The sequence below is a fragment of the Acomys russatus genome, chromosome 20, assembly GCF_903995435.1.
Source record: "Acomys russatus chromosome 20, mAcoRus1.1, whole genome shotgun sequence".
Classification (NCBI taxonomy): domain Eukaryota; kingdom Metazoa; phylum Chordata; class Mammalia; order Rodentia; family Muridae; genus Acomys; species Acomys russatus.
Genome location: NC_067156.1, coordinates 63,848,123 through 63,874,561, shown reverse-complemented (window position 1 = coordinate 63,874,561; position 26,439 = coordinate 63,848,123). Strand labels below are relative to the sequence as shown.

The 26,439-nt window shown below is 45.2% G+C and overlaps 1 protein-coding gene across 1 annotated transcript; it reads left to right on the top strand.

The window, feature by feature from the left end:
* The first annotated feature begins 1,148 nt into the window (after positions 1-1,148).
* Slc14a1 (solute carrier family 14 member 1 (Kidd blood group)) lies at positions 1,149-23,145 on the top strand. The gene is made up of 10 exons (XM_051163707.1): positions 1,149-1,299; positions 4,089-4,297; positions 8,144-8,300; positions 8,780-8,969; positions 10,670-10,798; positions 12,530-12,722; positions 15,199-15,346; positions 15,548-15,682; positions 21,129-21,178; positions 22,937-23,145. The coding sequence occupies exons 2-10, from the start codon at positions 4,151-4,153 to the stop codon at positions 23,108-23,110; spliced, it is 1,323 nt and encodes a 440-aa protein (XP_051019664.1). The 5' UTR covers positions 1,149-1,299; positions 4,089-4,150; the 3' UTR covers positions 23,111-23,145.
* Positions 23,146-26,439: the final 3,294 nt, after the last annotated feature.

Genomic DNA, 26,439 nt, shown 5'->3' with positions numbered 1-26,439 from the left:
AGGTCATTCTTATAATTTTTATCGCTATCATTTATCATTATCATCATCATCATCATCATTATTAATTGTGGTTCCTCTGCACAAAGAACGCCAGAAAAGACTAGAATAAGTCATTTCACTCACAAAACTGGCCCCACACCGGCTGCAGGGTGGACAGAAAGGTTCACTTTCTACTTATTTTACCAGGAAAAAAAAAGTGTTAGAGAGATCTGCCTGAATCTCAAAGTTCTCACAGTGAACCTGGGCCCACCGGGAGCCGGGGCTGATCCTGGGATCAGCCGCAGTTACTGCCTTGCCCCCCTGGCGAGAAGGAGCCCAGCGGTCTGGCTCGCCTCCAGCGGGTGGAGCCAGGGAGTACCAAGGCTGCCTGAAGGAGGGCCGATAAGGGGAATCCGCACATCAGCCGGTGTGCAGGGAAGACCTCTGACAGCGGGGAGGTTTTTCCTAATTCTTTATCCACAGAGGTGCCCCCGACTTTACTATATTTCTACCACAAAGGAACTGGCCGCAAAGGTGAAATCGAAGACGAATAGGAAAGAAAGGAACCTTTCCCTTTGATGTTAGGGTCGTTTGGGGACTAGCATTGTAAAGGCAGTGCCGTCCATCCTGGGGTTTTTCACCCTGAAAGAGGACCAAGCAGGGAAACATATATGGTTTTAGTTTTCTTGCACCTGCGTGGGCATGAGGTAGCTAGTCCTCCATCCCTCTCCCGCCGCCCTTGGGTCTTCCTGTCCTAAAACCAGGACAGACATGTCAACTCCAGGCACGTTCCAGGAACCAGCCACTTCACTCCAAACCTGCACTGCTGTGCTTGGACGTTTAAATGGCACTATGTGGATTTGTTGTTGCTACAAATCTTTCCAGACACGTTTTAAGTTGAGGGTAGGAAATGGCACAGAAGAGAAGAGGTGAATGGTGAATTTGAGTTTGGTTATCACTAAGTAAATACCCTGGGATGCTGTCAAGACATGACAAAACCATTGGCACAGTGTCAAGAGAAGGGAGAGCAAGGCAGAAGCATAAGGTACTGAAGCCAGGGGCCACCCCCTCTCCCCACCCCCTACCCCACCCCCTACCCCACCCTCTACCCCACCCCCTACTCCACCCCCAACATTGCTCTGGTGTTGGTGGCTTAAGTGGGAGGAGAGAGCCAGTTCAGAGACCTGAAGAGCAGACTGTGGGTATAAAAGGGTGAAGTGCCTGTCCTGTGCCACCCCTCCACAGCACTCTCCCTTTTAAGAGAGCCTGGCTGCTCTTTATCAGGCACTGCCTTCTGCTGCGGGGGAAGCCAGCTGGAGGGTAAGTACCATCCTCATTTCTGTTAATTGCCAATTAGCTCTTGTTGACCATTGCCTTTAATCTTGCCTCCTTCCCCTTTCTTTTTAAAGACAGAGCAGGAGTTTGACTTAGATGTGTCTGCCTCAGATCCTATTATTATTATTAATTATTATTATATTTTAACAATACAAGTTAGTTTTCATTGCAACAGTCTATACATGCATGGACTGTGTCTTGATCATGCTGTTTCCTTTCTGCCCTCTCTTGCCTTCCACGCCCAACTCTGCTCTCTTTTAAATGGTGAAATGTGTCTCTAATGGTTGGAATTGAGTAGATGGAGTTCTGGTAGACTAGAAGGCTGCTCACAAAGCTGCAGTCCTCTTCCCAAAAGCATAAAAGTACTGCCTTTGTTGTGATGCCTAGAGAGGGCTGGTGTGGAAGAGAGCTTTCACATGGTGCCCACTCTGCATACCAAATGGACCTGACCTAATCCACAGGGTGAGAAGTTTCAGGAGCATGCTCTTGGAAAACTAAGCAAAGCTAGAGACGGCATTTTTATGACTCACAAAAAGTGTGGGGTACTAGGAACAGCTCTTCCCAGTGTGGTCTTAGGGCTCCTGTGCATGTGCTGTCCTGCAGAGAGAAGTGTGCTTCTGTGCCCATTGGGCACATCCAATCAGTCACAAGCGTAGCCAGAGATCTGGTGGCTTCCGGAAGCGCTCTGGCCCTGCACAGTTCAAGGCTCCAAGGAGTGGAATCTGTGGCAGAGGGAAGTGTTTTAATCAGGAGGCAGGATTACCTCACAGCAGCTCTTTGTTTCTGATTACAGCTCTAAGGAAAACTGAGCAGTCCTTGCCTTATGATAAAAACCGACCTGAAATAAAGATTAGACAAGGTAGCAAATAAATGTCAGCCCAGAAAGTCTTTTCATTATGACAGAACATAAAAATGTTTCAAGAAACCCAGATCTAATATTTGGTACTATTTGAAGCTATGCTCTCGAGGTATGGACCTTCAGGTCTCTCCAATTGTACCAATTACTAATACACAATACGATACAAATGAGTTTCATTATGTGTAAGAAAATAGAGAGAACAGTTAAAGTTAGACCTCAGATTTGCCTCGACTTAAAATACTGAGTGCTGCCTCATGTCACTGGTGATCTGGACTCTGAAACACACTTTCCAGCTCCTGCTAGGAGGGTCACACCACGCAGAGCTTCCAGAATATTTTTGGATGCTAACTTGAAGCCGTGTCAGTAACGCACAGGAGAGACTGGCTTTGAGGAATTGCTGGTATTATTTTTCAACAGACAGTAATTGATCCCAGAGAGGGCACAGAGGCCTTTCTTGTTCAACCCCATACCCCAGAGTTACTTCAAGGTGACTGTGAACTCAGGCTGCTGTACCCTGCCACACACTTCAAACCCTGCCATGCAGAGGCTGCTATGTCATTTGCTGTCTTCAGTAGAATCCTGGGTGACACTAACTTGCCTGGCCCCAAACTGGGAGACAGAGAAGCACAGCCTCTGCCTGCCACTGGCCAGGTAGACTTCAGATGGACCACAGAGCCTCGGCTTTCTATAACTTGGAAGTTTCGACCATGCATCCCTAAAGCCCACCTTGTTCACATATTTGCCTATTTCTGTCTCTAAGAAAATATTGATGCTGAGCTTGTGAAGATAGTTCTAGGAGCAGGCGCAGAAGGGGGAAGCAGTAGGCACTTATCCTGAGGGACCATGATCCCTCCCTTTGTGGTTCTTGTATTTTTCCTTTCCTTTTGCTTTTAATCCTATTTTCTTTCCTTCTTTCTTTCTTGTCCCCTCCCCACTTTTAGCATAGTATAAGATCCTTGCCATGGAACTGTTTGTTGCTCTCTCGTACCAACCAAAACTGCTCATATTGCAAACACCAGGAACATCAGTCAGATTACTATGATACACACACACACACACACACACACACACACACACACACACATGTGCATGCACATGCTCACTATCAGAAATATTTTCCATAACTGTGGATTCTTCATATGGCTTTGGTAAAGTTTTTAGGTTTCAGACCAAGTCAGTAGAAGAATGTGAAAATAAAATAAATGAAAGAAATAAACAAATAACACACATAGAACATTCTACAACTCCTGAATGAAGAACTATTTTTGAATGCAATGGAAAGAAAGGAGGAGGAAAGTAGAATAAGAAGGAAAGGAGGGAAGAAAGAGGAAATTGTTAAAATCTGACACTCTTGTTAAATTTAACTAAGAATTGTTTCTTGTTAGGAAACTGATAGTCAACATTTAGCAATTATTATTCAGATATACGCAATATGGCATTTGTCAATATTCTAGAATACGCTTTTGCTGTGCAATGAAAGCGTGGCTACCATCTTACTACAGAAAGTGGAACCCAGGAACTCTCTTTCCTCCTGTTTCATAAGAAAGAAGACTACTGAGACACTGTGTCTGAGTTGGTCCCCATCACAGAGCATAACAGTGTCCCCAAGAACTTCAGAGCCTTAAGCCACCTTCCTTCCCCTGAGCCAGTTTCACATGGGTCACCCTCCTGCCTGTAAAAAACAGAGCAGTAGACCCACTCTCTTTTGTGTTCTGTTCGGCATGGTTTGCCACCATTTCTTAAGTAAAATGAGTTTCATTTCCATAGTTGGTGTGTTTTCTTTCCTCCCTCCCTCTGCAACCTCCTTGATGAGGGTCACTCAGCTCTAGGGGCCAGGGCAGGGAGCACCTTCCCTTAGCAGAAACTCACAGGGCCTGCCCCTCTATCCCAGCCTGTCCTTTCCTGTGCTCCCCAGAAGCCAGGACATAGCTGCCTCACATCCCTTTGCCCTTTGTCGTGTATGGAGAAAAAGGAAGGATGAATGGACAGTCTTTGATTGGTGGCACTGATGACGCTCATCATGGTCCTCTTTGGATAGACCCTTTTGGAAACAAAGCCAGTGAGACAGCACCAGGAGGCTTCAGACGACTAAGCCTGGCCCTGGCGCACAGGTGGCAAGAACAGGTAGGCTCCCTTCCGGAAGCTTGTTTCTTGGGGAACCTGAGAGCCTGCTCCCAGCTTGGTGTCTTTTCTGAGCAGAGGGCATGGGTGGTCAGCAAGCTCTGCTGGGCATGGTGCTATGGCCTGAGCTGCTCCCACAGGCTTAGAGGCTGGACCACTGAGCTAGGGCAATTGCACAGCCTTAAAAAAAAAAAAAAAAAAAAGGCGAGGAAAGCACAGTCGGGAACTTTATGATTGTCCTGATTCCCCTTTTAGGTTAAGACTTCCTCTATTGCCCTCTCCTCTCCATGGAAATGCAATGACCTTCTCAGCAGAGAGTGAGCATCAGCTAGAAGGGTCCTCTGCTGGGTGCTTTATCCAAGTTCCCAAAAGAGACACGAATTTTCGAGCAAGCATGATAACATTCTAGAGTAAACTAGATTTAAACTACTGACTTCTCCTAACCGGCTCTCAGGCTGGAGTTCTGGAACAGGTGGCAGGGATCCCAGGAGCTACAGGAAGTAGCAGCCCCTACACCCACCCACCCACCAGGCCTCTGTCTGTGCAGTCATGAGGAGCCTCTCTCTGAGCTGTGGGGTGGTGGGGAACAATGCCACAGCCCTCCAGTGTACCCCAACACAAGTATTAGAGACACAGCCCTAGGTTGGGTTGTAGGTTTGGACAAACGTAGTTTAGTCTTAACTTGGGGTGGTTCCGCAGAGACACAGGCTGTTCAGGCTCCCAGTCATGTCTGGCCAGTTATACTATCGGGTTTCGAATCTCTGGGGTGGTGTGGTATTCGAAACTCTCTAAAATAAATACGGGCTGGAAGTTTTGAGAGCACGCACTTGTGTATGCCGGAGTTGATTTCTGTGGTGTATGGAAACTGCCACTTTCAGAGCTCTGGCACATTAGGTTACAGCAACTCAGGACAATTGTCCTTTAAGATTCGTCTTGTTGAAGACCATCAAGGCTGGTGGATCTGGACCCAGGGGGTCTGCTCCAACTACTGTACCAACCAAGGACAATGCATGCAGTAAACCTAGAATCCCTATCCAGATCTAGCCAATAGACAGCACATTCTCCACAGTTATGTGGAGCAGGCCTGACTCTGACATGAACTCTGGTGCCCCCTATTTGACAAATTCCCTTTGGTGGGGAGACCTGGTGGCACTTGGAGGAAGGGGAAGCAGGCTACCTGGATGAGACCTGATGGGCTGTGATCATATGGTGGGGGAGGAAGTCCCCTTCTGTCACAGACCTAGGGTAGGGGAATAGGATGAAGAGGGAGGGAGAGGGAAACAGGAAGACACAAGAGAGGGGATAACAATTGACATGTAATCTGAATAAATTACTTAAATAAAAAAGTATTCTTTTTGTTATATCCTAGACTCAAGCCTGATGCCTCTTATAATTTGGTGTGACTTTGAAAATGGGTCACTGTCGCTGAGGAAGGAGCTAACTTTGCACAGTTTCAGTTATGAGATTTAAAGAAGGAGAGGTCTGAAATAAGTGATAGTCATTGTTTAGATTAGAACATAATTTTCATTTATAAGATTTAAAGAGGAAGAGGCCTGAAATAAGTGATAGCCATTGTTTAGATTAGAAAATAAACGTTTTTTATTTTTATTTATTTCAGTGAAATAAAAGTTTTTCATAAGTGTTGGGTTACTTAAACAGATTTGTGAATTTTAAGTATAGAGCAGAGTGAACTGAGTTATATGGGCTTGGTTTAGGTTCCATGCCTCCAGTAGTTCTTAGCATAAAAAATTCCCAATACAAAGATTCACTGAAAGACTCACAAATGTTGGTGTCACATAGACTGTGCCAAAACAGAATGACCTTGGTCTGGAATGAATAGTAGAAATAGCTCCAACTTTGTGTGATGATTAATGGTGCACCATTGTTTAAAAAACAGGAAGACAGCAGGCGTGGTGGCACATACCTGTAATCCCCATACTTGGGCGGCAGAGGCAGGAGGATCATAGCAAGTTCAAGGCCAGGTTATGCTATAGTGAGAAGTAAAATTGTTATACAGTAATAAATCAGTAATAAAGCATTGATTTCTCCAGGATTAATGTAAGTCAAAATGGGTTGGTTTGTTTGGTTTTTAAGATATCGTTTTCTTAACTGTTGGATGTGGTAAACAGAACAATGATGGGATGAGCATCCATTAGAGGAGCTCTGTCCATGGCCTTGCTGTGAGGGGAGGTGAGCTGGTGTATCCACGCAGCTTTGGGCATTTCCTTGGAGCTGCCCCACTCCCTACTCACCTCTCAATGTTCTGGGCCTTTTCATACAACCACGGTGACTTGGCTGTTGTCTAAGAATCTGTCACTGGTAGCCCTTCCATCTGTGGTTGGCACCATGAAACCTTCGTGTTGTGTTGCAAGGTACCAAATTCAATGATATTAGTTCTCTCCTGTTACATACTTATCGTGAGAGTCAGCCAGCCCTGTAGTCGACACACATTATGGGTACAGTGTTTGTACTCTGACAAGACATTCTGGCTGTAAGCAAAACTCTGCATTTTTATACCGTGCAATGTTTACATCACCCTTTGGCTTTTCAGCCTCTACACCAGTGGTTCTTACCCTTCCTAATGCTTTGACCCATTAATACAGTTCCTCTGTCATGGTGACTCCAACCATAAAATTATTGTTGTTGCTGCCTCATAAGTGTAATTTTGCTGCTGTTATGAATTGTGTAAGTATCTCTGTTTTCCAGTGGTCTTGGGCAACCCCTGTGAAAGAGTCGTTTGATCCCTACAAGGAGTCATGAACCACAGGCTGAGAACCACTGTACTATACCTTTGTGATGTATTTTTCTTGCTTGTTTTAATACATTTACATGACAGATTCCAAATTACAGAATATCTGAGGCAACTGTATAAGAATAAACTCAAGCAATCCTATTCTTAGCGACTGGTGCCAGAGAATTCTTAGCTGTGTCAACACACAATGACTATTTCAAAAAGTTCTTCTTTTTCAAAGAATTCTTAAACAAAATCAGTAGTTTGGATGGGATTTTTATGTTGGTGTTTTGCTTTTCTGAGAAAGAATCTCATGTAACCCAGCCTGTGCTTGAACCATTATGTTGCTGGAGTTGGCCTTGAACTTCTGATCCTCCTGCCTTCAACTCTCAACGGATGAGATTACAGGCATATGCTACTACCACTCCTACTTATAACTGCTATTTTGTTAAAAAAAAAAAAAAAAAAAAAAGGAAATACAAATTTTCTGGTTACTTACTTTAGCTCTTTCTATATTATTTGATTTGTTATGCTGATGCTAACTGTTTTGTTTTGTTTTTTTTTTTTATCTTTTTAACACTAAGTTCCTTGAGGGTAGGAAATGTAATCTCAACAAATATTTGGTAAACTAAAAACTGAGCCTTGTGAGGGTATAGACAAGAAACTTCTCGTGGTAGCATTAAAGACATTGAGAACAAAGGTTGGGCAGTTCTTTGAGTCCCTCGGCAATACTCTAGGAGGAGAGAGTACATTCTCAGACCCATGGCACTGTCATAGTCTATGCCAGTGGTTCTCAACCTGTGAGTAACAACCCCTTTGGGTGTCAAACAACCCTATCACAGGGTCACCAAAGACCATCAGAAAACACACATATCTACAAAAAGATTCATAACAGCAGCAAAACTTCAGTTATGAAGCAACAACAAAATAATTTTGTGGTTGGGGGGGTCAACGCAACACGAGGGTCTGTGTCAGAGGGTCAAAGTGTTAGGAAGGCTGAGAACCGCTGGTCTAGGCGAATGCTCCCACATTCAACCTCATGGCAACCATAACCTCCTAAGCCAGCCAACCACAGAGTTCTGGCTCAGGATGTTTACAAGCCCTGTCCTTCCTTCAAGGAACCAGACGAAGAGCTAGCCATGGAAGACAGTCCCACCATGGTAAAAGTAGACCGGGGTGAAAACAACCTGTCATCATGTTGGGGGAGAAGATGTGGCTTCAAAGTATTTGGCTATGTCACCGGTGATATGAAAGAATTCGCCAACTGGCTTAAAGGTATGTGAACACCCATACCTGGGATAGATGGAGGAAGCAGCTTTGAGGAAATCCTTTACCTGTGCATCTACCTATGTACTTAGCTCTATTCCTTAGTCATCCCTTTTTAGTTTTCTGTTTTGTGTCTCCTAACTTGCAAGGCTTTTTCACACCTTCTTCCTGGAGATAGTGGGCAGGGCCCTGTTCATATACAATGAAAGGAGAATCTCAGCACTTAACAAAGAAAGTTCAACTGCTCATAATTCAATCCTTTGGCTCAGTCTGCACCTCTGAGCATGCTAACCAGGTGTATTAGCTGCTTTCTGAATGCTGGGTTCCAGTAGGGGCAATGTAGACCGACTAGTCAAACTAAGGGGTCAAAGGGATGCTTCAAAAACCATCGGAAAGCTTCACCTTGGACAGTCACCTGGTGACCTTGCTCAGGGCAGATCTTGAAGTTATCTCATCTCTTCCTTAACTCTGTTCATCTGTCTCTCCAGACAAGCCTGTGGTGCTCCAGTTCATGGACTGGATTCTTCGAGGCATATCCCAAGTGGTGTTCGTCAGCAACCCCATCAGTGGCATCCTGATTCTGGTGGGACTTCTGGTCCAGAACCCATGGTGGGCTCTCTGTGGCTGTGTAGGAACTGTGGTCTCCACGCTGACAGCCCTCTTGCTTAGCCAAGACAGGTAGGCAAGCCCTCACATGCCAGCCCCCTCTCTTTCTGTAACACTAGCTGGGCAGCCATGATAGAGCCAGGTAAAAGCAACCTTTATTCCACAGAGGGCTTTGTTTGCCTTTAGTCAGAGGTCAGAGAATTGCTGATAATCTTGTATTCTTCCCACCTGATAAAGGGCCGCTCTGAGTACTACCCACTGTGTTCGGCAGGCAGAGCTCATCCACCACCAAGAAGGAGCCTACTGAAGTCTCCTTTAGTGTACAATACTTATTATAACTTTAAGCAAAATGCTTCTGGGTTCTTGAGAAGACTTGGCAGCTTAGCAACCCCCTTTGTATCTTGTGTCCATCATTAGTTTAACGTGGTCCTCTCCTTTCGTAGGCATAGCACAGCTGCCGGGCTGGTGAAGAGCCCCACATCCTAGGATTAGTTCCTCATTGGTTTGGCTGCAATGAAATGTAATTATGGGCTAGGCACGCAGTTCAGTGGCAGAGCACTTGTCTAGCACGTCTGCAAAGGCTTGCATTTCACCCCGGTACTGAAGGAGGCATCCTCATTTTCTTGTTAATTCGTATTTTTTAATATTTTTTATTTGCATATTTTTTTATATTTGCATGTGTTACTTCTCAAGTTTCTTTTACTTTTCTTAGTTCTAAAAAAAAAAAAGCAAAATGTAAAATGACAATTCCATTTGAATGACTGGTTCTTCCTGGGGCTGGAACCGTGGCATCCATCTCTTGACTTGTGGATGCTGCCATTTGTTACCCACTGACAAACAGTATGGGAGGACCAGTCTACAAAGCTCTCTGCAGTCATCGGGTGTAATTTCAATTTCTGGAGGATTACTGAAGAAAGACAAAGGACTTTGAAACTAGAGTCCAACCTCTCACGTCCTCAGCCCAGTGAATAGATACGACAGCAGCTTATTGGCTGCACCTGTGCCTTGAAAAGCAGTCTCACACCGCAGCCGGTGTGCTCACAGGCTGCAGCCCCTCCCCTCAGGGTCTGCATCTGACCTAACCGGCTCACTTCACCACCTTTATCACGGTCATTACCTGTGAGAGGCAGGCTGGAAATGAACCTTTTTATTCTTTATGATGGCACATCTCAGAGTCTGAGGATGGGGAGCTTCCGAGGGCTTACTCGGTAGAACTAGTCCCATAGCTCCCGTGGGCCTTCCAGATCCGGATGCAGTTCCTGACATAGATAGGTGCCTGGCCAAGTAAAAGTAATCATTTTCCTCTGCAATAACTGGAGCTGTACATTAGAAACAGCACGGCAGAATCATAAGAACGTGGAAGTGTACGCTAAAGACACTGCGAAAGGATTTGCCGTCCAGGAATCATAAGTCTCTTGCTAAGAAGTCAGACTAAAGATTGTTTCACACTCTGGTGTTCCACACGTTAATGGTATTAAAAAACTAAGACTTTTCCCAGGAAAGGCTGAACGAAGAGCAGTTTGTCTTGCATGGGCCCCAGTCCCTCACCAGATGCTATCCTTCCTGTGGCTTGTGACAGGACCTGTTCCGTGTACACATTTCAGAGTTTTAACTATGTGCAATTTAGTTATATCTATATGATTCCTAAAAGGCTATGAAAGGCATGCCCAGGTACGGCGCTTTCCTAAAGCGGCCCTAGAAGTTACAGCTGTTGTTTCTGTTCAATCCTAAGTCCACCCAGGCAATGTCTGTGCTGTCTCTCCTGCCTGCAGGTCAGCCATAGCAGCTGGGCTCCAGGGTTACAATGCCACCCTGGTGGGGATCCTCATGGCTGTCTTCTCAGACAAGGGCGACTATTTCTGGTGGCTGATGTTTCCTGTTTCTGCCATGTCTATGACTTGGTAAGTTCTACCTGGTTTTCAAAATGCCTGTGGTAGAGGTGGGGGAAGCAGGGAGGGGTGGAGGAGGGGTGAGGGGTGGAGGGAATGAGGGGCCAGTGTTGAATGAGCACACTTCTGTAAGGTGAAAACGATTCTCTGCGTCAATGGCAGTTGTATGATGCTGTGACTGTGCCCCTGATTTTTACACTTTAGAACAGTTAAGTGGGGCAAGTAAGTCGATTTATCACATACAGAAGTCTGCAGCCAGGGATGGCATCCTGAGCTTTATCCCAGGAACCCACATAGTGCGAGAGAACTGACTCCCAAGATTTCCTCTGATCACCACCCCCCACACCCCTCTACATAGGCGCTCACGTGCGCACACTCACCCACACAAGCACAAATTAGATGACAATAGTTCAACGGAACCAGCTATGGTGGCATGTATCTATTATCCTTGCCTTTTGGGGGTGCTTTGAGCATAAGGCCAGCCTGGAGTTCAGGGAATTTGTCTAGAGAGGCAAAGCAACAATGTAACAATAAATGGCAGTTTTTATGTCATGTGTCTTTTTTAAACCACAAATTTAAAAAAATAGTCAAAAGAATTAAAATTAAATTCTACCTTTGGTTATAGAAACTAAAGCAACTGCCTTAAGGAAACCGTATGGATTTCCTTATGCCCAGTTATTTGTCCTTATGTCAAAGTCGGCTATGTCCTCCTCATCCAGGCACTCTCAACCTCATCTGCACACTTAGCACACACAAGTGCTCTGGGCTGTTGCCTAAATGCTGAGGTCCTTAATCTCCCTAGGAGGTTCTAAAGTCTAGCCGAAGGCGCCCACCTCATCAGTGGAATCACATTACCTGAGCTGCCTACCTCTTCTTTTTTTTTTTTTTTTTTAATTCAATCCCATTTTATAAAACCCAGATCATCTTTAAAATTAACCTCTATGCTGACATCATTTTAATTCCTTTTTCTAGAAACACATCTAAAGTATAAAGTACTAATGTGCCCGCCAGCGCAGCCCCTGCAGGAGGGCTCCTCTCTGGTCGCACCCACAGGTGTGTGGAGGCCCCGCCCACAGAGCCAGCCTCCCCCAGGAGGTTAGGAGCTGCTCTGGTCCTACTATGATGCTTCTCCCTTGGGTCTGCAAGGGAGAGCGACACAGGGTCCAGGGAACTATCTACACTGTCCCAAACAAGCCCGAGTTTGCACACTGTGGAATGAGGAAGCCACTAGCCAATGGCTCAAAAACATTTTCTAAGACCCCTCTTGCCCAGCCCACCCACCTTAGTTCTTTCCTTCTCCAAAACAGATACATATAAAAAAGACATGCAGAGTGATGTCGTCCAAATTCAGGACTATGGTGTGACTGGTGGGGAGGACGAGATTAAAGGGCACTAACTGTGTAGATAATATTTCACTTTAATAAGAGCTCCAAATATATATTTAAAACCTTGATTGTAACTCACTCTGAGCTACATCAGCGGTTTTTTTGTCTTTTTTTTTTTTTTTTTCCAAAAATCAACCAAGAGTTGATTTTGTGGTATGTTTTAGAGTTGTCTCTGCGATGGGATTGACCCCAGGTTACGCACGCACGCACGCGCGCGCGCAGAAGGTTTGCCAGCACAGTTTCAGAGAATGTTAGCAACTACAGCAGAACCCCCATCCCCGCCATGGAGAGGCTGGGGGAGGCGGTCTCAGCCTGCTTGCTCGTCACTGACTCTCATTCTTCCGTTTTGTTCCCTTAGCCCAGTTTTCTCAAGCGCATTAAGCTCCGTGTTCAGCAAGTGGGACCTCCCTGTCTTCACTCTCCCCTTCAACATGGCACTGTCGATGTACCTTTCAGCCACAGGACATTACAACGCGTTCTTTCCTAGTAAACTCTTCGCACCGGTCACGTCCGTGCCCAATGTCACGTGGTCTGAGCTCAGCGCCCTGGAGGTAAAATACCAGCTTTGTTCTAACACCCTGCAAAGACAGTTGCAGAGGGCAGCTTGCTGGACATCAGACACTGTGGAAGCTTGGCCCTTGTTTGGTTGGGCAAGACTACTCTCTTAAGCAGATGATCCATCACTCAGGGTTAGAGCATTCTGCTCATGGTCTGCTTCCTCCAGTCAGAACAAGATGTTGTACCGTTTGGGCTGGTTCTGCTGTTCTGCCTTCTTACAGCATAGGAATAGTAGTTCAGGGTTCTCAAGATACAGCTGGGCCTGGGAACCTGTATTGATAAACTCCTCCAAACCCTGCCGGCATACAGTGTGAGATCCGCTGAGTCACAGGGTGTGGGCATGGTGCGTCTCCTTACAGATAGGTACAGAGAGAGCATATGTTTTCAAAAGTTTCTCCCAAATTGAAGTCTTGCTCTTCCCACCGGTGTTTCTAGAGGAATTTTGTACCCCACCCCCACCCCCATGTGTGTGCGTGTGTGTGTGTGTGTACACGAGCGCACGCGCATGTCTACAGATTGCAATAGAGCCTCGAACATGGAGGCGAATGATCCGCCTCTGAGCTGCATGTCAGCCCTTGTTTACTGTTTCTGAGAATAAGAAAATACTTGAGATCAAAGAAAACAAAAGCAGCCTTGCTGGGCTTGTTTTTGTTTTTCTGTTTTTGGTTTTTGGTTTTTTTTTTGAGACAGGGTTTCTTTGTGTAGCTTTGGCAGTTCTGGACTCGCTTTGTAGACCAAACTGGTCTCAAACTCACATCAATCCACCTGCCTCTGCCTCCTGAGTGCTGGGATTAAAGGCGTGTGCCACCACGCACAGCTTTGTTTTTGTTTTGTTTTTTGGTTTTTTGTTTTGTTTTGTTTTGTTTGTTTTTGTTTTTTAATGTGCAAAAACTGGCTCTTCAACTGTCAGCTTAGGTGTGCCCTTTGCCATTCTCTGCTGACTGAGGAAAACAAGGGAGACTTGTAAAACTTTTGCTTTAGCTTTAACTCGTAAGCAAATGGGGAACACTTGAAACCAGCTCAAAATGAAAGGCAACTACTCAGGGGAAAAGTAAAACTATCATTCTCTCTAGGACTACATTGTCTCATAGGAGATAGCCTGTAACCCCACCCCAAGTGGTTATTTACATTTAGATATAAATTAACTCACAACTCAATTTCTCAACTTTAAGGGCCATGTATCAGATACTCAGTAGCGGTGTGTGGCCCGCACCTGCTGTAGCTCAGATAGGGACAGTCATCATGAAGGCTCTGAGGGCAGTTGACCTTGTCTCTTTCTGAACTGGTTTACTCAACTTTTCTACCCCCTATCTCCCACCTCCACCGCCCCCTCCACCCCAGCTACCCAAGAGATACTTAGAATACCAAATTCAGAGATAAAAAGCCTAATCTGAGCCAGCGTGGTAGCACACACCTTTAATGGAAAACAAACAAACAAAAGCCTAATCCGTCCTTACCTGTTCCCAGGTCTAGAAGAGATGGGAAACAACTATGCATCGACAAGACTGGGGACATTTAGAGCCCATCATAAGCATTTAGAGCCTATCCTAAGGGAGACTGGGTCTCACTGTGGCCCAGTGCCCTGCACCAGGGCCAAGACAGTGTTCGGAAGCCCAAGCTGGGGCTTCCCCTACCAGTCAGCATCATTGCTTCCAGCTAGGTCCTTGCTAAAAGATGTGTGAGAGGGTAAAGAGGTCACCATCCTTCTGGAAACGTTCTGCTTAAAGGGAGAAGCCATGTGTGATTATTTGTCATCCTGGCCTAACCAAAAAGTTTTCTTATGTGGAAACATTACTTGTTTGAGCCAAATTCTGTGCCTTCCTGAGAACTGTCGCTCTCTAAACACGTTAGTTAAACTTGGGCCTCTGTCAGAAAACAGAATTGTAAAGTTGGCGTTGTCGTGTTTAGAGATCTGATTGACAAGTGTTAATAACTAAAATAAGTTAAAGATATTTTTACTAAATGGTACACGTTCCGCTTAGGATCAGAAGGGCAAATGTGGTCCTGATTCATCACGTTGGCTATAATAGCTTCTAAATTATGGATGAGACCGTCTTATTCAGTTCACTGGCCTTTTAGTCTGGGCAGCCAACTCAATTACAGTAGCATTTCTGCAGCCTGTGGAAGGGCATGGACTGACGGACAGAACTGAGGGACAGCAGGAAGCGACTGAAGTGTGTGTGACCTGTGTCCCGGCCACACTAGGGAAGATCAGCAGGTCCTCAGAGCCAGGCATAGTGAGATCACACTGCAAGCCTCACGGTGCGCAAGTACTAATGGGAAAGGTAGTGAGTGCAACAGGTCTGGAGGAGCCTTGCCCAGCGGGCACCTGTGTTAATAAACTGCTAACAATCATCTGGAAGGCTAAAATACGCTAATTCTAAGAATCCTAAAACTCACATTGTATAAGGTCACAGTGGCTTCTTGTCTGTTGTTTGAGTGGCTACAATTCTGTACTTTGTATTGCAGCTGTTGAAGTCCCTTCCCGTGGGAGTTGGTCAGATATATGGCTGTGACAACCCGTGGACAGGGGGCATTTTCCTATGTGCCATCCTGCTTTCCTCCCCACTGATGTGCCTGCACGCTGCTATTGGCTCATTGCTGGGCGTCATTGCAGGTGAGCATTAGCCTTTCAACCTAGCGCAAGCATCTTCTCCACCCAATGCATGTCTCAGCCGTCTTCTAGATGACAGACAGGGCTTCCTGGAGATCTCTGAGCAAGGCGGAGTTCTTGGGATGTTTCCTCTGACCCCACGACTCACTGCAAAGCTTCCCATTTTTTGTCCCAGCTCTGACCACTCCTGTTTTTGTATGGCAGGACTCAGTCTTGCAGCTCCGTTTGAAGACATCTACTTTGGGTTCTGGGGTTTCAACAGTTCTCTGGCCTGCATTGCGATTGGAGGCATGTTTATGGCACTCACCTGGCAGACCCACCTCCTGGCTCTTGCTTGTGGTGAGTACCCTACATATGGTGTTGAAGAGGGGGGTGCCCATGGTGCCCGTGAGGACTCCATCAAAATCACAGGCAAGCTGTAAACAATTAGATTAAAAGTGTAAAAGGGTCATCATATGAAAAACTCAAACTGGGAGTGGAGTTTGCATTTACTGCTAGCTAACTGTGTGAGCAGGGCAAGCGATGTTCCTTCTGTGGGGGAATTAAAGTCATCTTTGCCTGCTATACTGGCTATTAACAAAAGAGCCTGGAGTCCCAGTAGCCATTCTATTTGATATGTAATTGGCAGAACAGATTGATGACCTGTCCTGTAGTTTTTTGTGTTTGTTGTTAAGCCCAATAAACTAAAAAGAAATAAGCTAAATATAAAATTGTTGCTTGATGAACCAGTTAAGATTTCATGATGTCCTTTGAGTGTCACTTTAATCAGCTGCTTTCAAACCTGAGCATGCACCAGAATCATCTGGAATATTGGTGAAGACACAGACTGCTGCTAGATCTTCCCCCTCAGCCTCTGATACAGAGTGTGAGGTGGAGGGAGAAACCTGCATCCCTGATAGAGAGGTCCAAGGGCCATGGGCTGAGAGCTGGTTTCTTAACCCCACCTGTAGGGCTGACCCTCAAGTCCATCCTTCTTAAACTTAGGCTAGGGAAGTGCTGAAGCACCTCATGTCCAGGAGGACCAAATCCAAACCTAGAAGCCATATCTGCCACTGGGTCCTACCCTGGGCTGCGTCCTGGCTGTAGCTTTCCAGCTCTGTGCTGGTTCCTTAAAGTAAGGTCAGCCTCAAGAGCGTTGGACTTAAAGAGCTGATGGATTCCCCAAGCTGATGAGGAGCAACGGACACTCACCCATGGTCTTTGCCATGCCTAGTTCAATGGCAGTAAAACATTAAAGACGGTTCTAGAATGGAAGGGGTGACACCATTGGGGACAAAAAAGTAAAGGGGATTCTGGATTGTAGAGGATTTATTTCTAACCTGATGTAATACCTGTGTAAAGCCATTTTATCACTAGGCTGTTCAATTTCAGCTATCTAATGCACTGTTAACCGGTAGGCCATGTGGTAGGCAGGATCTGGAGTGGAGGAGCTGAGGCAAGACTAGGGGTTTGTGGACACTGTTCAGTTTGGGTTTATGCTGTGGTGAGGCTAACAGATCTCAAGCCTCTGTGTGCTATTCAGATGGCATTTGTGTCACGTTGTTACATTTAGTGACTCAGCCTCAGACCTTTGCAAATGTTTCCCCCAACAGTGAATCTTTTCATTACTATTTTATTGTAGTAATAATACACTTTCATCGTTCAGTCTGAACAAAGTACAAAACGGTGTAAAGTAGAAAGGAAACTACTCCGTCCTACTGCCTTGGGCAATTCTGTGACCTCCTTCCATGAAGGTCCCTGTGATGACACTGAATCTACTCACATTATCCTTGATAATCTTTCCGTTTAAAGTCTTTTTCTTTCTTCTTTTCTTCTTCTTCTTCTTCTTCTTCTTCTTCTTCTTCTTCTTCTTCTTCTTCTTCTTCTTCTTCTTCTTCTTCTTCTTCTTTTCTTCCCCCCTCCCCCACCAAGACTGGGTTTCTCTGTGTAGCCTTAGCTGTCCTGGACTCACTTTGTAGACCAACTGGCCTCAAACTCACAGTGATCCACCAGCCTCTGCCTCCCAAGTGCTGGGATTAAAGGCGTGCGCCACCACCACCCAGCCCTTTAAAGTCTTTTTCAAGACAGAGTTTCTCTGTGTAGTCTTGGCTTCCCTGGACTCTCTTTGTAGACCAGGCTGGCCTCAAACTCACGGACATTCACCTGCCTCCTCTGTCTCCCAGAGCTGGAATCACATGCATGCAAAACTGCGTCCCACTCTGTTTAAAGTCTTTAACTTAACCATGGTTGCAAGCTCTTTTTCATAATTACAGATTCTAGGGATCGGGCTGTGTGCCCCATAGGGAGCCATTTTCTACCTGTCATGCTTACTTTGCCGTGGATATAACTTTAGAAAGCAAGGCAGCAAGGCCATAAGTTCTGCCACACAGTAAGACCTTGACTCAAGGAAAAACAAAACCAACAACAAAACCAACTCTGGTTTTGTTGCCAAAGTACCTGGAATGTAATTCCAACAGAGTTTTTAACCCTTCTGGGCCTAGGTTTCCTTATTTAAAAAGAGGGGTTGCAGTGGCCCCATAGAATTTGTCTAGGATTAAACAGCGTGTACATAAATGTCACGAAACGTAGGTGGTATCCAGCACTTGTTTGCAGCATTTAAGGGCATGGATTTTATTTTTACTGGTGGATTTGTAAAGCTTATTAAGAATTAACCTTGTTTACTACTCCTTCTCAATGTCTTAACTTTATCTGTACCTTCATACCGTTCCAAGTATGAACAGTAGATACCTCAGCCTGCATCAGCCTCCACTGGGAGACCCACCCCCAACAACCTGAAACCAATTTGCTACCATATAGAATTTTCACTTTAGAACTATGGAAACAGGCACTTTCATACTTCCTTGTTTAGTAACTACTGCCTTTGGTGACCCATATTCACCCTTGTCCTGCAGCCCTGTCCTGATGCTCCTTCAGAGACAGTTATGTTGGGGGAACCTCTAAGGCCCTGAATGCCCGAGAACAGCATCAGTTCCTCCAATTTATGTTTTAGCATCACTGTCTGGAAACAAAACTAGATTTAAGGATTTTTTTTCCCCTCTCCTAATATTTTAAAAATTGTCCTCAAAGACGATCCCACTGCCTTTTTAACATCTCAAATCACCATTAAGACTTCTAAGGAAAAAAAACCTAATTCTTGTTAAATTGTAATTTTATTTTTCTCTCTGGACATTTAGAATTGTATCTTTGCATATGAGTTATTTTTCTGTTTTTTGTCTGTCTAGACGCAAGAGTTCCCCCCATCAAATCTTTTCAGTGTGAGCTTTCCTATCTTTCTTTAATTCTGAGGGTTTGTTCATTTTTAATTTGTCAAATATTCTCTCCAAATATCCCTTTCCTTATGGGTCAGCTCTGTGTAAACTTTTCCATGGCTGTGGACTTTTTCTTTTTTTTTTTTCTCTCTCCTCTTCATCCCCTCACAAGAACCTCCAGTTTTGTCAATCAATCTTTGGCTGTTTTGGGGCCCTGTCACCCATTGTGTCTTTCCTTCTGCCTTTGACTAGGCTTCATCTGTAGTGCTTGCTCCATTTGTGTCTCCTTTCCTGGCATTGGCTCTCCTTGGCTGTCCCCTCTCTTTGCCCTGAGAGCTTGTTTTCCACGGGATCCCAGCTGTTTGAGTGAAAGCTACAGCCCTTCTTTTAGCACAAATGAGCAGTCAGGAGACCAAGGCTCTGCCCCTCAGGATGCAGGCCTCTGCTGGTCGAGGTACTGTGGACACCTTAGATATGAAAAGTTCATGACGCTGAGAGGTAGTTACAAGGCTTCTAGTTTGGAGTCATTAAGACACTGCTCCAGAGAATGTTTTTGCTCTAACTACTCAAATATGCACTATACTGATATTTCTGTAACATATTTCTGAAAACAAAATCGTTGACTGAAAGGGAATTGCAATTGTAGTGTCCACAGATGTGGAGCTCCTCCCCAGAGAGGCTTCTCGGCTCCTTCTGAGGCTGACAGCATGAGAGCATGAGGTCCATCTCCACTGTGTCCTCACAGATGTTTCAATATCCACACACGAACTCTTGAAACAGACCTTTGTGTAAAATGCCACAGCAAGTTTCAGCTTGCCCATGCTGCCCTGTCACTGCCAAACAAAAGCCCAAGCTTGTCTGCCAAGGTAAATAATTAGCAGACAGCGCTTACAGGACTGTTCTTTTCTTCATTCCTCATGTCTCTATCGGACAGAGGAGCTTAGGACCCTGTGATGGCATCTGACAGGGCCGCCTTTCTTACCTGTAGATCAAAGACTGCACAGCCAAAGACTAGCTTTGTTTGTCATGTTATCTACAGAAGCTATAAACCTACTTGGTTCCCCTTGTCAATAGCTGGATTACTACAGCAGGACTCTCCCATGATGGTCCACTGACAGGGGCCGTTGTCAGCGAAAGCCAGGCAAGCTGTCATTGAGGTTTAAGGGCCATTTCTAATGCCATCAGGGAATCTTGTCTCCAGGCAGATGTGCAGTACACAGAAGCTTCCATGGTGTAAGCCAGTCCCAGCCCCACACCGCAAGTCTTAATGGCTGGGCAGCCTGCTGGGTATTAGTCTGACTCTCACTGTGGAGAGCAGAGCAGCTTGGACTTAGAGATTATCCCAAAGTATATAACAGTACAAAACGTACGAGTGCCAGAAGCACACCTTGAAGAATGTTGGGCCTTTGAAGGAGATAAGAGATGATAACGTCTGGTGCGCTCAGAGGACATAAAGAGATGGCACTCGGGAGAGCAGGCCCGAAAGCAGCTTGTCATTAACCAGGGACCAGAGAGTAGATGTTGAATGAGTGAGTCAGATCTTGAAAAATGAGTGAAAGTGATGAAAACAGGGAGGAAACTCCTTCCCACCCAAGCCATGAGCATCCTTCTTCTCAGACTAGTATCCTGGCACCCTGCTAAGAGGGAGGGGGGTCACAGCTGCTCTGAGTGGATATAAAAGTTCACTTAAGATTTCATTGTCTGCCTCCTTAAAGTAGACCTTTAAGTTCTGAATGAGCAAAAATAAAAGGGGAGGGGGGGGGTGAAGGATTCTGAGTTCATTCATTATACAGTGAATAAAAAGGAAGAGCAGGGATCAGAAAGCAGAGCAGTTCCTGAAGACTAGCCCTCATTAGCATGAGAAGCTAAGACACGAGAGAGCCCGCTGCACCAGCTAAGGGACATTTCTGCCTATGTGATTGACAGGTGCTTGGACTGTCTAACAGGGGCCAAATGACTATGTTTGACTCTGGAAAACCTGAGGACATGCCCCACCCCTGCCTCCTCCTCAGCCAAGACAGAGAAACTGATGGTTAGCTGATTAAGCCCTTTTTCCCATTGCTTTGCATGTAAGAGACACACATATGACCGAAACGTGCCATTTGCAGCGGGGGGGGGGGGGTTCCTTCAAAGTAAATAAAAGCATCAGATGTTTATTGATCAACCTGTATGCCCCCCTTTAGTGGATGAAAAGTCATTGCATGAAGGTCTCAGGGCTAAGTTCTGCTTCTGCTATGCTCTAAACAGCATCTTCCCTTCTTACTTTTACATAATATTTGTAGGTGCGAATTCAAACCATTAATATAAGGATCCTAGACACAGTGAGATTGTAGCAAACCCAGGCTGTCTCATTCAGCCACATTTATAGAAAACAACACAGCAATGCATTTGCCAAGGAAAGCTTTTCCCTAAAGTATTTCTACATTTATCGCTGGAGAACTGGGGTGGGGTGGCTTGTAGAACGCAGAAGTGTACATAAAGTCTAGGATGCTGGTGAAAAGTACATCTACCAAATAATGTCTTTCCTCTTTTCATAGCCCTGTTCACTGCCTACTTCGGAGCCTGTATGACACACATAATGGCTGTGGTAAGTCTTCTTTGGTCGCATTTTGTCCTCCGCCTGACTTGTCAGTGACGTGGAAGTCCACTGATGCCCACCTGAGCAGCACCTGGTGACAGGGCCCACGGCCTCGGTCACCATTGCTCGCCCACGTGCTGGATCTCAGCCACTCCCACCCTCTCACCTCACAGCAAACTCTAGTCCAAACTGCAACCCCGAGGCTTGTTACGAATGTTTAAAGAATAACTCTAACAATAGCTTTGTCAATAACTTGATGCCAATATTATCAGTCATGTTCTAACTCTGGCACTGAGAAGTTGACCTTAGGATATAGTTTACTTATTAGGAAAACCACACCCATGGCGTAGTTAAGAAATCAGAAAAGGGCAGACAAGGATGATAATTACTGAAGAAGTGGGTGTTGTTTTAAATACCACCATTTTTTTTTTTAACATCTCTAGTCTTCAATGCATGCTCAGCCACTCCTCAATAAAACGTCTCAGACCTAGGTTCTACTTGTATGGTTCCTGTGCAAATCTTTGCTTGTTAGCTCTCTCCTGGCATGTTTTCTCCAGGCTGGCCTTAAACTCACTGTGTAGCTGAAGCTTGTCTTAAAATGGCTAACAGGTGGCCTGCTACTATGCCTGGCTTCCTCTTTTTTTTTTTTTTTTTTTTTTTTAACACTGTGCTCTACCGTTGATCTTCTCCTGCCCCTCCCCCAAGAAGCCAAATATCTCCTAACTGGACTGGGCCCTTCACTTCCTAATGCCTGAACTTCACTCCCCTCCTCTCCTAGCAGGCAGATAATGTGGGGCTCAGACACCGTTGATGTAGTCGTGGTAGCTCATAGAGGTTTTTTCTGAGAAGGTCTCTATGGAGATGCAGCATCTTTGTGGAAGTTGAGATTCTCTTGTAGATCTGCACATTGAAGATCGAGGTCCATGGCCTTGGTCGCCACTGCTCCCCCACGTGCTGAGTCTCAGCCACTCCCACCCTCTAACCTCACAGCAAACTCTAGCCCAAACTGCAACCCCCAGGCTTCTTATGAGAACAGTATGGAGTCCTTCACACCTCAACAAAGAAAATTCCAAGGCATCATCAGTCTGTGACCCAGAGCTAGACGGATTCTACCACAGAGTTGGCTAGGGAGATCTGGGAAACTTCAGGTCCTGAGCCCCCAAAGATAAAGCAGATCTTGCATGATGTCTGGGCATATTTGTTTTTCAGACACCCCCACATGATTCTGATTGTTCAGGCAGGTTTTGGTACCCTATTTCCCATCACACTTCTGAGATCCATACAGGAGACTAAAGCTAACCAGTGCGGTATCTTCAGAAATGTGTTGAGTTAACATGGCAGCACTGAAGCATGGCACCTATCTGACAAAATGTAAACGTCTACTCAGGAGAGAAAGTAGAAAGAAATAAAACAAGTAGATTCCAATACTGGGGAGAAGTCAAGGCTGAAAAGGTCACTATGACTGGCCAATCGGAGAAGCCCTTTGTAGGTGTGACCAGGGGATATTAATAATTTGCTGTCACCCTGTGTGCCCACTGTCATCCTAGCACACCATGTGTAGGAAGTTTGAATGCATGAGGAAACTGGACAGACATACAGAAGAGACAAAACTGACTGTTGTAAAAGACAATTCTGTAGACCAAAGCAGAACCCAGAGCAATGCCCCCACCAACTCATCCCCAGGAGTGAAAGTTCAGGGGGCCCACTGTGTGAACTCACTTTCAGTTGGAATCTCAAAAGATTGTGTGGCCCATCTCTTCTTCCCAGATCCAACTGCCAGCTTGTACCTGGTCCTTCTGCTTGGCCACGCTACTGTTTCTTTTGCTGACTACGAAAAATCCCAGCATCTACAGGATGCCCCTCAGCAAAGTCACCTACTCTGAAGAGAACCGCCTCTTCTACCTACAGAACAAGAAAAGGATGGTGGAAAGTCCTCTGTAAAAGCAACCCCACCCAACAGCCTTGCGCGCCGGGTCGTGAGTCGTTTCTAAGTACAGCTCTGATTGGCCGGGACCAACTTTCATACAGTGACCCATTCTTTTGCTTGCTTTGTGTTTTTCTGTTTGACTGGATATCATCAAGCCTTGTCCAGGTGGTGTTCTCCGGAATGGAATTGAAGCCCCACTGTGAATTGGAGGGTACGGGGTAGGGGTAGCACCAAGACTGGGATGTATTTATAAAGTCAAAATGTTCCAAGAGAAAGAAGACGTGGAAGCAGAGTAATTCTTGTTATTTAAAGCTATTTTTGATGTCAGTATTACAATTTGAGCTTTGTAAACCATGTAAGCCTTACAAGGCTGACAGGCACAGAAACAGAGGGACCTGGAGTTCTCAGAACAGCAGTTTGCTTTCAGAATCAGTGCCAATCACTCATAGCAACTGTGACCAACACTGGTGGGGCAGGTTGACCGCAGGGCTAGTCCCCAGCTCACCAGTAGAGTGTGGCATTCTCTTAATGAGAACGGTTAGGTTTCTTTCTTAAACTGAAAGAGCTGTGGGAAGGACATTGTTGGTCAAAAGAGTTTTGTATTGCCACCCTTGGAATTTGTGAAATCCAGGTAGAGTTTATTTATTCTTATGACAAAAAATATTTTTTCACTGATAAAAGTTTGCAGCTACCTAGTTCCTAGACATTAAGTTAAATGTATAAATGTATATGCATGAAATACTTAGTATAGTTGCTTTTACTTTAATTATTATGTTATTTTTTACTTTTTAGTTTTGGGGAAGTGTTTGACATAGGGCCTTACCATGTAGCGCAGGCTAGCCTAGAACTCAGCATCCCTCTGTTTCCACTCCCGAAGTAGAGACTCTCTGCTGAGTTTTTAAGTGCTTCAAATATATGGCAACTTTATTAACCTAAAGAGCCTTTTAAAGCCACAGTTTTAATGAGTTCAAGGATATCTTCTAAACACTGGCAGTTAAGTTGCATTCACATAGTCTTTTCAAGAGTTTTTTTTTCTTTCTTTCTTTTTTTCTTTCTTTCTTTTTAAGGACATTATTTTATGTACACTGATGTTTTGTTTAGCAAACTAATGGGATCGGGAGCACCTGAAAGAAGTACAGGTTGGGAATTCTCCAGGTTTTAAAATTTTTTTTTAATCTAATAGTTGTGGTTTCTGTAAAAATTCTTTGACCAAATATGCTGAAGTGGGCAGCAGAAGGCTCCACTCCACTCACCACCTGCCACCTGTCCTATGAAATTTATTATTTGGAGGTTGGAAATGGGAAAAATTTAAATCCCAAAGATTTTTTTTTCCTGTTGGGTATGTTGTTCATGCCTGGAATCCTAGCACTCGGGAGACTGAGGCAGCAGGATCACAAGTTTAAGAACTGCGTGGGCTTTACTGAACCACCTATCGCAGAAAACAAACAAACAAATTGTCAGTGTTAGCCAGGCTGTGGTGGCACAAGCCTTTGTCCCAGCACTGTGGAGGCAGAGGCCGGCACCCTCTTGAGTTCAGGCTAGCAGGATCTACAGAGTGAGTCCAGGACACCCAGGGCTACCACAGAAACCCTGTCTTAAAATCTAAAAGCATAAAATAGTGCTGAGAATACAATGCCAGCTTGCTGAAGTCAGGCAGTGGGTAAGTCTATGCAAATACCTCTGGGAGTCAACCACACTCCCTCTTCTCAGGAAAATAACATGAGAAATGTAAGCATTTTAAATCTTGTGACCAAAGCCCTTTGAAGCCATGGCTTTGCAACTGCCATGGATTCCTGGGTCGTCCTGTGAAAACTCTGAATTTCTAGTGTTCAAACTTAAATTTTTCAGCTGAGAATTTGTGAAATAAGCATTGGGGACAGCAATAAGTAATGTATGTAAAAAGGCACCCCATCCCCACCCCACGCCCGAGGTGAAGAAGGTGGATTCTAGCAGAGCAGCGGACCCAGCAAGCAGCACAGCTGTAGCTCACCTAAGGCAGCCTAGGCTCCAAGCTGGGAGTAGGAACAAGCTGAACCCTCTACATAGTCTCACTTACATAATATTAATGTCTTCAGGGTATTTTTGTTACTAAGTATTATCCTAAAGTTGAGTGAAAACTCTTAGACTTCATTTGTACTTTTTTTTTTTTTTTTGCTATTTTCTGTGTAACAGATTCCTGTGTAAATATATGAATAAATCATATTAACGCCTCAGTTCAGTCTCGTGTGTCTTCATCATTATTAATGTGATTATATAGATATGAAAATTCACATACATAAGTATGTGACACATTTCCAACTTAGAGTTATGACAAGGAAAAAGAAAATATTCTAAAGAGAGAGGCATCTGTGGCCTCCCTGTGGCTAGCAAACTACAAGCTCCAAAGGGTTAAAATTTTCCTTTCCTGGTATGGTGCCAGAGAAGGGAAAGGGGGGAAGTCTGGTGCTGGACAGATGAGGAGCTTGCTGTCCAAGAAGAAATTTCAGACAAGGTTTCTCTGTGTAACAGCCCTGGCTGTCCTGGACTCGCTTTGTAGACCAGGCTGGCCTTGAACTCACAGTGATCCACCTGCCTCTGCCTCCCGAGTGCTGGGATTAAAGGTATGCACCGCCATGGCCCAGCTGATTTCTTACCTTCTACGTAAACCTTAACCTCATGTCAGTGCCCCTAAGATGAACTTGAAGGCCACTGAACTTCTTTTTTCCTCTTCCCTGTGTGACCACCTAAATAGATCTCCCTGCATTGCCTTCCACTCTTACTTGTCTCTTTGGTTGGCATATTGTGAAAAGAGGCATGCTTAGCTTACTGAGACTTTTGGCAGCACTGGCCTTGACTCTAAAACCTCAGGTGTGGAGTTAATCAAACTCAATGACAGATTGACAGGGTCCGACCCATCGTCTCAACTACCTATTGTATGAGAAGGATTTACTGAGGGCAGTTAGGGCACGCTCCTAACTAACTCTGTGAGGACAGTGTCCTGAAAACCATAGGTCCAGGGTAGTACCCCATCAATGCCAGCCCTAGGGTCAGTGCTCTGGGAAAGCCACTTCTCAGAATGGATGTCACAGGGAGATGAACCAGTCAGGCTTGCCTCTGTTCCTGTAAGTACTTCTCCCTCTCTCCTCCTCTTGCTCTGGTTATCACGTCTGAAAAACATGATAAGAATGGAAATGCACTTCAACAAGTCTCAGCGGTGATGTCTTTGAAAGAATCCCAAACAGAACGTTAGAGGAGCCACCACAGGATCTCCCCATCAAACACCCACAGGATCCCCCCATCAAATGCCCACAGAATCCCCCATCAAACACCCACAGGATCCCCCATCAAATGCCCACAGGATCCC